This window comes from Microtus pennsylvanicus, chromosome 20 (assembly GCF_037038515.1).
Source record: "Microtus pennsylvanicus isolate mMicPen1 chromosome 20, mMicPen1.hap1, whole genome shotgun sequence".
Lineage (NCBI taxonomy): Eukaryota > Metazoa > Chordata > Mammalia > Rodentia > Cricetidae > Microtus > Microtus pennsylvanicus.
In genome coordinates this window covers 780,365-792,368 of record NC_134598.1, presented here as the reverse complement: position 1 = coordinate 792,368, position 12,004 = coordinate 780,365, and the positions used below count along the sequence as shown (strand labels likewise).

The 12,004-nt window shown below is 45.2% G+C and overlaps 1 protein-coding gene across 1 annotated transcript in view; it reads left to right on the top strand.

Moving 5' to 3' along the window:
- The window catches only part of Wif1 (Wnt inhibitory factor 1), a 56,794-nt gene that overhangs the window by 39,655 nt on the left and 5,135 nt on the right, over positions 1-12,004 (top strand). Inside the window, exons 4-7 of the mRNA XM_075954233.1 lie at positions 1,876-2,016; positions 2,808-2,903; positions 4,061-4,156; positions 8,982-9,077. Of these exons, the coding sequence (XP_075810348.1) occupies positions 1,876-2,016; positions 2,808-2,903; positions 4,061-4,156; positions 8,982-9,077 (429 nt within the window). The remainder of the gene's footprint in view (positions 1-1,875; positions 2,017-2,807; positions 2,904-4,060; positions 4,157-8,981; positions 9,078-12,004) is intronic.

The window sequence follows — 12,004 nt, the reverse complement described above, 5'->3', positions numbered from 1 at the left end:
CTGAGCCGTCTTCCAAGCCCTCGTCTAATCAGGGATCGGCTTACCATTCCGTGTCCTGTGACATTGCGATTGAGCTCCTGTTGCCTCTCGTTTTCCACCTTCCTGTGAGGGAAGTGTGTCAAATGACAGGATGCTCTAGGGGTGTAAAACCCATGCCCATCTGTGTGTGGAAGGGGTATTCTGTTAGAATAAGTGCTCACTTACCTCTCCCTAAGCGTTGTTTGCATGCAATCGATTGCCTATGGCTGTGGGCTTGAATGCCATGTGAGTTCATCTGCTTCAGTGTTCCGAAGTTGTTTTCATTCACCCTGGTTTACACAGCACAGGCTGCATTGGAATGCGAAGCATCTGGCCTTGTTTTCATTTAGTCTTTGGTAAAAGTGGACCTCTCCCCACGGGCTTACCACTGCCAAAGGCCCCGGCTCTATTTCTACTATCTCTCGGCAATGCCAGAGGCTGCAAAAGAACTTTTGTTTTGCAAGCTCACCATGAAGATTGTGTGGCCAGATTTTGTGCTGATGGGAGCAATTGCCAGCTCTTTTCATCTTCTAACCCTAGGAGGAAGGTGTAGTCACACTCCAAAGGGAGAAGGTCTGTCCTGCTTTAATATAAGCCATGCTTAGTGGCTGTACCCACCATGCAAAAGCTCTACATATACTTACTGGCAGTATTATTATTATTATTATTGTTATTATTTATGGAAGAACTGGAGTCTAGCTGTCAGCTAGATCAGTCTTTCTCAGTGGGTGGCATGATAATCCAGTATATTCTGGAAAGTTTCACAATCATCCTCTCACCCAGGAGCTAATGTCTGATGAGCCCATTCCTCCTTGTCACTTGTATTACGAAACTGGTGGCATTGTCTTCGTACAGAAACATTTGAGTTGCCATGTCCTGCTTTGTGGCCTTGTTGTCAACACCCGGACATGCCAAGTACCCAGCAGGTGCTCCGGAAGTGGCTCTACGTCAGCAAGCTAAAACACACACCAGACTTAGCTTACCACTCTGTGATATCACAGGTGTCTTGAGAAAATAGTAACCTGGTTGACTAGCCCACTGCTGGAATCCATGTTGAGTTGCAGAATATCTTCAAAGAATTTGCTTTGTTACTTTCAGATCAGAAGAATAAAAAAATAAGCTAGTGGGCTATTATGCCAAGGGCTTACTTAATGGATATAATATTATATATTATACCTTTTTCTGGATCTTTGGGGATGGTAACTGTCTCATCCTAATTAATATAATTATATAATATAATCACAAATGTCTCATCCTAATTAATATAATTATGCTCCTTTTTGCGTCTTTAATTTGCAGACCAAAAAAAAAAAAAAGAAATAAAAAATACCCACCCCTTTAAGGTGTGAAAACTGGCGCTGGAGAGATGGCTCAGTGGTTAAGAGCGGTTACTGCTCTTAAAGGGACCCACGTTTGCTTCCTGTATTAGGTGGCTCACAACTGCCTGTAACTCCAGCTCTTGAGATCTGACAGCCTCTTGCCTCCACACGCCTGCACACACATGCCCATACGTACATATGCACACACACATCACACACATCACACAAAAATTAAAATAAAATCTTAAAACAATCCACAAGCTAAGATTACTAAGCCTAAAATATACAAGCCAAGATATACAAGTCAAGAACCTGTCTTAAAAAAAAATAAGTTTTTTCAACAAAATCTTCCCAGTTCTGCATTTGTGGAGCATGGTGCATGAGTTCCACCGAGGATTCCCCAGGTAATCAAAATACCTTCTCAACTCCCATGGAGATACACGAAAACGCGCCCCTCTTTGCTTCTTCTTGGTCTCCCTATGGTTCCTGTGGAGCCAGAATCAGTTGTTCAAATTGATAGCCTCTCTTTTCCTTTTAGTTGTTCAGGTTGGTTTCCCGTGTCTTGGCAAACAGGACGGTGTGGCAGCATTTGAAGTGAACGTGATTGTCATGAACTCTGAAGGCAACACCATCCTTCAGACCCCTCAAAATGCTATCTTCTTTAAAACATGTCAGCAAGGTGAGCACTGAGAGCCCTCAAGGGAGGGCTTTGGAGGTGGGGAGGGATTCCTATGACTTGTTTTATTTCATTTTCTTTTTATATATACCTTGGAGGGAAAAGTTGGTACACACAGGGTCCGTTACAGGTACTTAGATTTTCCCAGGCTTTGACACCAGGCAGGAACCTTAGGGACTCCAGTGTCTGTCAAAGACTAGCTTTTCTTCCCCCTTTTCTATCATAACCTTAAGGAGTCCGCATCTTTATCTCACCCAAGGCCACAGACATCCCCTTTCTTGTTCCAGTTTCTCCCTGCCGGTGTCAACCATCACCTACATTTCTCCCGGTCACAGCAACACTGCCTACCCATGCCCCACCAAATGCCGTTCATAGCCACAGAAGAGAGGAAGTCATGATCAGGCAGACAGGGCCTCAGCAACTCATTGCATGCCCAGGGTGCCCACTAACCACAAGGGAATAATTCCTTCCCTTCCAGCATCAGGCTTAAGCTATGGAGCCAGTCAATGCTCTAAACACCTGCTCTATGGCAGTGGCTACCAGAGGCAATGCCCCTTGTTCCTACGGTGTGACTTTCAGCGGTGGGAAGAAGTAAGAGTGGCTTTACTCCCTCCTGCGTGTCCCCTACTGTTGTAATTAAGATTGCAGGGAGAACTGAGTGAAAACGGAGGGAAGGTTAAAGATTGTGGGTTTCAATCAATTGTACTGTGAACACTTGAGTAGAAATGACCACCAGTGTCTCACCTGGCCTGGCTTCAAGGGCATGCTTTCTGCTTTGTTTCTCTTTGGTGCAGCCGAGTGTCCCGGAGGATGTCGGAACGGAGGCTTCTGTAACGAAAGGCGGGTCTGTGAGTGTCCTGATGGCTTCTACGGGCCTCACTGTGAGAAAGGTCAGCAAAGGAGTTAGTCCACCAGGCTTGCTTCCCAACGAACGTGGAAGCCACAGATGCCCCTCGTGGGTCTTTTGGTGTTTGTAACACATCTCTTGAAATTACTATTATTATTTGGTAATATTTTAAGGGTCGGTGAAACTTTAAAATAGGCTCAGAAGACCAGTTGGAAAGTGGTACTTCTGTGGATCGGTTTCTGTTACTATCATACGTGGCCAGACCTTGGCCAGAGAACTTTGATGAGGGTCTCTGTTCTTCGTGATCAAGCCTCTGGCCAGCCTATACACACAGTGTGCGTTGTGATACTCTCATGAAAGGTTTAGGGTTCTAACGCCACAACTGATTGAAATTCTTCCAATTAAAAATAGCTCAATTCACAATTAAATCCATATCTGAGTATAGGTTCTACCATATCATAAGTTGAAAGAAGTGTTGAAAATAATTTGGGTAGCAAGCGCATTTATTTCAGAGGTACTGTTTTTGGGGTCATTATATGAAAAGACACAACTGAGAAATGAATATTAACCACAGGCTCTTTAAATGCCAAACTTTAAAGAAGTCAAAGAAGTTGTTTGACCAGAGTTAGCAAAAGGTATTTTTTTCTTTTAAGAGATAAGAATATTTTCTTATTTGCATTTATCTTAGAGTTCAAAGATCAAGGAATTGGAGCAGAGAAAAATATTTGCAGTTTTTTAAAAAAAATACATCACAGTCAAGTTGATTTGAGAAATATATTTTTTGGTTTTTGTTTATTTGTTTGTTTTTTAAGACAGGGTTTCTCTGTGTAATTGGCTGTTCTGAAATGCTATTATTTCAGACCAGGCTGACCTCGAACTCACAGAGATTCATCTGCTTCTGCCTCTTGAATGCTGAGTTTAAAGGCGTGTGCCACAATGCCTGGCCTGATTCTGATAGAGATTTAATCGGGCATTTAAAGTAGAACAAATTGAAAATTCTTGCCTAAGAAATTGGCTGAGAAGTTGAAAAATAGCCGAATTAATACCATGAGACAATTTTTAATATAGCAAGATTGTGTATCTAAAGAGTAAACATTTTGACTCTATCACAAAGTCTGAGTTGTAGAATCGCTGACAATGTAAAATGCCCTGGCTCCTGCATCCTATTTGGCCTTAATCAGAGTCCCCTCTCCCTGTAAGCCCTCTGCATACCTCGGTGTTTGAACGGCGGCCTGTGTGTCACTCCTGGCTTCTGCATCTGCCCACCTGGATTCTATGGAGTCAACTGTGATAAAGGTAACAGGACTTCATTTCATTTTTATTTTATTTTTAATATTTATTTGTGTGTGTGTGTTTGCACATGTGCATGTAAAGAAGAGGGCAATGGGACCCCCTAAAGCTGACGTTACAAGTGGTTGTAAGCCTCCACGTGGGTGGTGGGACTCAACCCCTGTCCTCTGGAAGAATAAACAGTGTTCTTAACCACTGAACGGTTTCTCCAGCCTCCCAAAGATACATTCTTGATGTCATCCCTTTGTAAACACGGTATGTCATATGGAGTAAAGATGACTCCTCTACTAAGTGGGACCCCAGTTGGGGTATTGCTTAACCCAGCGGAAGTTTGTTTTTTACTCCCAGAGTGCTTCAGTGCAAGAATATACAGGTCAGTGACCTGAGCAACATCCATCTGTGGTCCCCAGACGGGGTAGAAAGATAGGGAAAATCCATATGGGGACAAGGGATGCCTCTCATCCAGCTGAGAAGCAAGACTTGGGCCCGGCACAGTTAATATTTGCTATGAAGGTTGCTGACATACAAAAACGATTCCCTTCCTAGATACTTTATGTTAAAATAGCAGTGAACCAGACTTAAAGTCTCAGTTTCTATGACTTTGTGTAGGGCCTCATTCAATACTCTAATTGCAAGAGGTCAGGTGCCTCCCTCTAAGTACGGCCGCGGCACTTTAGATTTCACTTACAGGGTGGATACAAACTTGGCCCTAAAACTACCTGCCTACTTAGCCAGCCCCAAACTCTTCAGTGGGTAAGCCTTTTCAAATACTCTGGAAAGTATATGCATTTAATGAAGATGTCCTAATATCCATAATTGTATTTGCCACAGACTATTGACTTTTTATCAATAAAAACTATGCTTTCGACAGAATAACAAACACTGTTTTTAACTAGTGTCTCTTGTGATCAGAGACTCATTCAGCATGGAACGCTACTGCAGCTCAATTTTCTGTTTGGTTGGTTTGCTTTGTGTGTGTGTGTGTGTACACAGTTTCCTAAAAAGGAAAAAAAAGTTGAGGCGAGGAGTTCTTGGCATGAGTTGAGGAGTGATTGAGTGTCTTAGGCTATCCAAACAACCGTCACATGACTGTCTGGTCACAGTCTTGACAACCGTTGAGAAACCAGAAGTATCACACAGTTTACTCCCAGAGAGCTGCCCCGAGGTTTACATAGTGATGTGGGATGTCCTTCTGAATATGTGTTGCTTTTATTGGTTGATGAATATTATCTAGCTTGAATCACTTGGCCCAGATTTCATCCCCTCCACTGTACCCCTGTATCACTCCATCTAATCAGGTCCCAGCCTCTCCCGAGTGACCTGAGACTTGGGCAGATAAGATAACTTGGGTCGTAAGCTTTTCCTCTTTGCCTCCTATCTTTCTTCTTGGACTGGGATAGTATCTGAAAGCATCTGTATCTTTCTTTCTTTTGATAAACCACAAAAATTAGATTTAAAATATTTTCATTACATATTCCTAAAGACTAAGACCTAGTGACAGTCAGTAAAATTACTCAAGAGTGTATCTTTATTTGTTCAAATTTAGCATTTGGTATTTATAGCATTTCTACTATTTGAAAGGGAATAAAACTCAGACCCTAGCAGAACTATTGGAAGCAAAGCAAACCGTCAGACACGTGAACTGACACACACACCCAGAATCAATGAAGTGATTAGTGACAACTGTCCACCTTTGGCCATTATTGCCATGGCTTACAAGATGAAATATCTACTGAGATCTTTTACCCAACCTGGGCTGACTTTACCCCTCTCATGCAACCTGGTGGCTCTCTACTCCCAAGAGGTCACTAATGCCAACTTAATACAAACAGCTAACAGGCCTAGCATGATACTGCATAGAACTCCTGGACTTGAGAAATCCTTCTGTCTCCTAAGTGGCTGCACCACCGCCCTGGCTATTGTGATACACACACACAAACACACACACACACACACGCATGGGTGTATACATGTATGCATATATACCTATATATGTGCATAAACATACATACGTAGCCACAATATACATCACATATGTATATGCATGTATGTTACAGTGTCACAAATACTTCAGAATCACGAAGGAAAAATAGACATTTGTAATACAGTACATCTTATATTCCATAATACTTTGTCTTTCCAATGAAAGATTTTCCTACATGTTAAAAATTCTAGTAATTTTTTTTAAAAACTCATTCGGAAAATCTGTTGAAACTTCATTTGGTCTCACTGGAGATCTTGGAACATAAAACGTTAATTTTTACTGGCTCAACAAAAGATTCTTTTATTATCCACGAAGGACTATGGAGCTGCTGAAAAATGGTTTAATTACTGGCACGGAGCTGGACTTTAGCACTGTACTTTGGAACAAACATTAAAGAATCAGGTCCATTGGCCTTGGGGACATCTGCCACCAACTTTAGGAAATGACTAGCAAGCACTGGCCAATCGACTCTCAGCCACAGTGAAATTTAGTTAGCATCTCTGGTTCACGGCAAAACAACTTTTGGATTAGTTCACTTTCTGTTGCGATAGCAAAACCCAGAGACTCGGGGTTCACAAAAAAGGTGAGGCCAATTAGCCTCACAGTGTGGAATTTTAGTGCGCCATCTGTCTGGCTCTGGCGAGGGCCTCAGGCTACACCACAGTGCTGAGTCAGCACAATGGTGGGAGTATCTTAGGAGAGACTCCACGGCAAGACCAAGCCAGAGACCTTCAAGTGCTGGGCAGCCCCCTAAGAACTCCTGAGGACGATCCCAGTGACCTAACCACAACCCATTAGTTGTGAGTGGTTCACCCTTCTCCACGCCATGCTCTGCCGACCAAGCTTGCAGCACATGAACCCACAGCTAAACCATGACAGGAATGTTGAAAACCTTGGTCAAGATGACAGAAGCAGTTGAACATACCGAGAATAAAGACAAATTGAGAATTGCTGTGATGAGACATCACGGCCCAAAGCAAACCGGCTCACACTTCCGTATCATCATGGGAGGAAGTCAGGACAGGAACTCAAGCAGGGAAGGGATCTGGAGGCAGGAGCTGAGGCGCAGGCCGCAGATGAGTGCTGCTCACTGGCTTGCTCATCATGGCTTCCTCAGCCTGCTTTCTGACAGCACTGAGGACCACCAGTCCGGGGGATGACCCCACCGACCATGAACTGGGCCCTCCCTCAACAATGGCTAATTAAGAAAATGCCCTACAGCTGGATCTTAGGGAGGAATTTTCTCTACTGAGGACCCCTCCTTTCAGATGACTCTAGCTTGTGTCGAGTTGACGTAGAACTAGGCGGGACAGAGGTGGGATCAGTGCTTGTAATTCCTCATTCCAGTGTCTGAGACAATCGTGTGTTAAAGAAAGACGAGCAGGGTCTGCGTAGCTCTATGTAACTGGAGAAGAAGGGCATAGGAGGAGGGCAGTCAGATTTTATAGCCAGATTTAGTAGTTCTATTTGCTGTGTGCTGCCCTTTCTATATCAGCAGGGGGCAGGGAGGGCAGGTAAACATTGATCCTGACCTTCTCTTGCCCTCTCTTTTTCTGGGAAGACGTGGACAAGTGGGGAGACAGGACTCACTCATAAAAACCCAACAACACTACTGCCAAGACGGCGGACAGTGCTGGATTTCCTAAACTCTAAATCCCGTACCAGAAGGGGACTCTGCTCATTCCGACATGAGGATGCTAAGGGCATGGTTACCTGCAGCTGGGAAGGGTTTGTCATTTGCGACGCTCCTTAATTCATTTAAGAAGCCCGGTGTCCGCAGAACGTTTTAACCGAACTGACTTCCTCAAAGCACACACACACACACACACACACACGTTCACACTGGAAGCCTTTATTTATCTGTTTGACAAGTCACCAGTACAAAACCAGGACATATGACTGAAATTTAAAAGAAAAAAATTCTAAGCACTAATCTCTAGTTTTCAGCTTTTATGAGGCAAGGTCCCAAATAGCCACAGGCCAGCTTCAAACCACTATGTAGCCAGAAATGACCCTGACCACCCAGCCTCTACTCCCCTGGATTCTGGGACTACGAGCATACACTTTACCCCTACCCCAAGCTCTTATTTTAATCTTCTTTACCGAGTGAGCGAAGCTGTCGACTTTTCAGTACGTCCTCTCTCCTATTCCCATTTCCCTATCCTCCACTTTAAGTGCCAAAGATCAATGAAATTCAGGAAACTGACACCAAGAGGGAGGGCCTTAGGATGCACAGCTCCTTTATTGGATTTTCACTGTGTCCATCATCCCGCTCAGCCTCTTCCTAGGGGCCTCCCAGGTCTCTCTGCAGGCAGTTACTCCAGACTTTCTCCAAGCACCATGACAGACTCTCTCTTTAAATCCTGTTCGTTCAAACGAAGCTCCGTTCTTCTGAGAGTTGCTTCCTCCTTGTTGAACCTTGACACTTTGACACTCTCTCCCCTTTATCTAATCCAAATAAGTTTTCCCCCTTTATCTTCCAACTTGATGCTTTTGAAAGGTATTTCCTTGGATTTGCAGATTCTTCTTTCTAGCACATAAGTTTTACTTAAAAGACTATTTTTTATATATTATACCTTTTTTAAAAATTTGGAATGGATACATTGTGTGATACCCTTTTCTCTCTTATATTCTGAGTCTTTGTAATTTGACTGTTATAATTCGAATTGGCTACTTCAAAGAATGAGGTGTTTGGTCATAACTTTCTTCAAACTGTAAAGTGGCATGTTTATTATGTAGATAAGAACGTGTTAGACATATGCTGGAGAAATATAGTTCACTTGAAGTGAAATTCTTGCTAGGCATGCCAGCCTGTCTAACGAAGCACCCTGTCATTCATTCGAACAGCTAACTGCTCGACTACTTGCCTTAATGGGGGTACCTGCTTCTACCCAGGGAAATGCATTTGCCCTCCAGGACTCGAGGGAGAGCACTGTGAGATGGGTAAGTACGGACCTCGGCGTTCTTGATGGCCTGTGGGGGGTACAGACCTCGGCGTTCTCGATGGCCTGGGGGTTACAGACCTCGGCGTTCTCGATGGCCTGGGGGTTACAGACCTCGGCGTTCTCGATGGCCTGGGGGTTACAGACCTCGGCGTTCTCGATGGCCTGGGGGTTACAGATCTTGGCGTTCTCGATGGCCTGGGGGTTACAGATCTTGGCGTTCTCGATGGCCTGGGGGTTACAGACCTCGGCGTTCTCGATGGCCTGGGGGTTACAGACCTCGGCGTTCTCGATGGCCTGGGGGTTACAGACCTCGGCGTTCTCGATGGCCTGGGGGTTACAGACCTCGGCGTTCTCGATGGCCTGGGGGTTACAGACCTCGGCGTTCTCGATGGCCTGGGGGTTACAGACCTCGGCGTTCTCGATGGCCTGGGGGTTACAGATCTTGGCGTTCTCGATGGCCTGGGGGTTACAGACCTCGGCGTTCTCGATGGCCTGGGGGTTACAGACCTCGGCGTTCTCGATGGCCTGGGGGTTACAGACCTCGGCGTTCTCGATGGCCTGGGGGTTACAGATCTTGGCGTTCTCGATGGCCTGGGGGTTACAGACCTCGGCGTTCTCGATGGCCTGGGGGTTACAGATCTCGGCGTTCTCGATGGCCTGGTGGGGGGGGGGTGTACAGATCTCAGCATTCTCGATGGCCTGGGGGGGGTACAGATCTCGGCGTTCTCGATGGCCTGGGGCGGGGGGGGGGGGTACAGATCTCCGTGTTCTCAATGGCCTGGGGAAGGGTACAGATCTGGGTGTTCTCGATGGCCTTGGGGGGGGGGGCGGGGAAGCTGAAAAACTGTCTCATGCCTGCTTTTGCCACTGAAGCCTGGATAGGATGGAGACCTCGTGTGAGATCATAGGCCAGTGCCTCACTCCTAGATTCCTCGGGCACTCCCTGTCTAAAAGCAAGGCTAAGAAAGGTGGCGCTTGTCCCAGAGGCTGAAGACAAACCCTCAAGCACAGAAGGTTTTCTTCTGCTCGTCATTGTCATCCTAGAACAGACTGACTCCTCTAAGAGAGTGGGAAGGAAGGAGAAGTAAACACTGCTCAGTGATTAAAACAATAACCCAGCCTCCTAAGTGACTCCCAGGAACACATTATACAAAAGGAGGCGGACATGCGGGGGAAAAAAATGAGTCCACAATTTTCAAATTCAAGAGACAAAACTAACGGATGAAGTGCTGAAAACTGGGGTTGCTGTTGGGGGTCAAAAGGAACCTTATGGGGTGCTAGGAATGCCTGCCTTCAATAGCAGTGTTTCTTGAGTGCTCAGATCAAAAAAAAAGTTGAGCTGTGAACTTAAAAGTGACACCCATTCCGCCCACACTGTGTTGTCTGTCACGCTTCAATACAAAAAGCTGAGCAATGGTCCCAGCTCTGCCACCTACCCACTGGCCAGGGCTCAGGCCTCTCTTTGAAACTCAGAAGTGAGCCGATTCAGTCCAAGCCGCACTGTGACCCAGAAGAGAGCTAGCATGGAAGCTCACGTCCAGGCAGGACAGCAGTCGTCAGGCGTGCCTGCTGAGGGGTCCCCTTCTGCCCCTCGGAGGCGTGTGCCTGTCGAGGGCAGCCCTTCCCAGCCGCGCTGCCTCTAAAGCACCGTGTTTGGTGCGGCCCCTGTTTCCAAACCTGAGGTAGATTCCAAATTGAATAATGCTATGTTTCTATTTTAACTTTCAACCTCTAATTTATTTGTGGGTTCTTGTGCTTTAATGAGTAGTAGATGAAGTAACCATTTTTATAGAGTTCAAATGAAATCGCTCTGAAGTTTCCATCGAACGTGTAATTAATTGCCAGGATGTGGTTTCTGTTCTTATTAATTACTCTTTCCTGATAAAGACATCTTGAGCTAACTCCCCTCAATTTTCTCCCGAAGCTCAGCCCCAGACGTGGCATGCTTTGTTTACGAGTCTTTGTTCATGGCCTCATTTCATGACTTTGTTTTTGTGGGCTTTCCTCCGGCACAGCTCTGTCTCTTTCCCTCCCTTTCTTTCTTCTCTCCTCTCCTGCCTTCACCTTCCCTCTCTCTTCTGTCTTTTTTTTTTAATTCTAACTGGATCAAAAATGTAGGGTTTGGAAAACTCATCATAGATCCAACAACAAGTTTTATTCAAATTCATTTTTAAAAACCCTCCTGTTTCAATGAAATGGAACATTATTAGACTAAAACAAAACAATACAGAAACACGTCTGTGGTTGGAGTTTCTCTGAGTGTACAGACTAAAGGCAGAGACAAAGGAGCAAAACCACAGCCACCTTACCTCTCCACTTCCCAGCAGAAAGGAGACAGAGTTCCTGTTTCCTTCAACCTTATTACTTCCTCTCTCTGCCCAGCCATATCACTTCCTGTATATCTGTACAGTCCTCCAGGCCTCTATGGTTAGCTTGTGGCTAGCTCCGCCCTCTGATCTTCAGACAAACTTCATTTGTACAGATGAGATAGCACCTCAATGCTTCATTGGAAGTTTGGAGTTAAAATCTTTTGTGAAAATGGTGTTCTTCAGAAAATGGGACTCTTTGGGACTTTTAGTGGTCAATGAGAAGGTGATCTTTGAGACTGGGAATGAAAGGTGAGGCTTGGGACAGAGAATGTAGCTTAGTTGGGACAAGAGTACTTGTCCAATGTGCACAAGCCCTGTGTTTGGTCCCTAGTACTGAGTAAAACTGTCTATAATGGTGTATCCTTGTGACCCAGCACCAGGAAGATGGGGGTAAGAAGATCAGAAAGAAGTCAAGGACATCCTTGGGCTCTCGGACTGTCCATATAAATGGATAGCTGTGGCCCCGGGGACCAGCCCCTCACTCCATCCATTGCTATAGCAACCTATGCTCTCATCAAATCTGTTCCATCCATGTTCCTTCCACCAGGGGCATCTC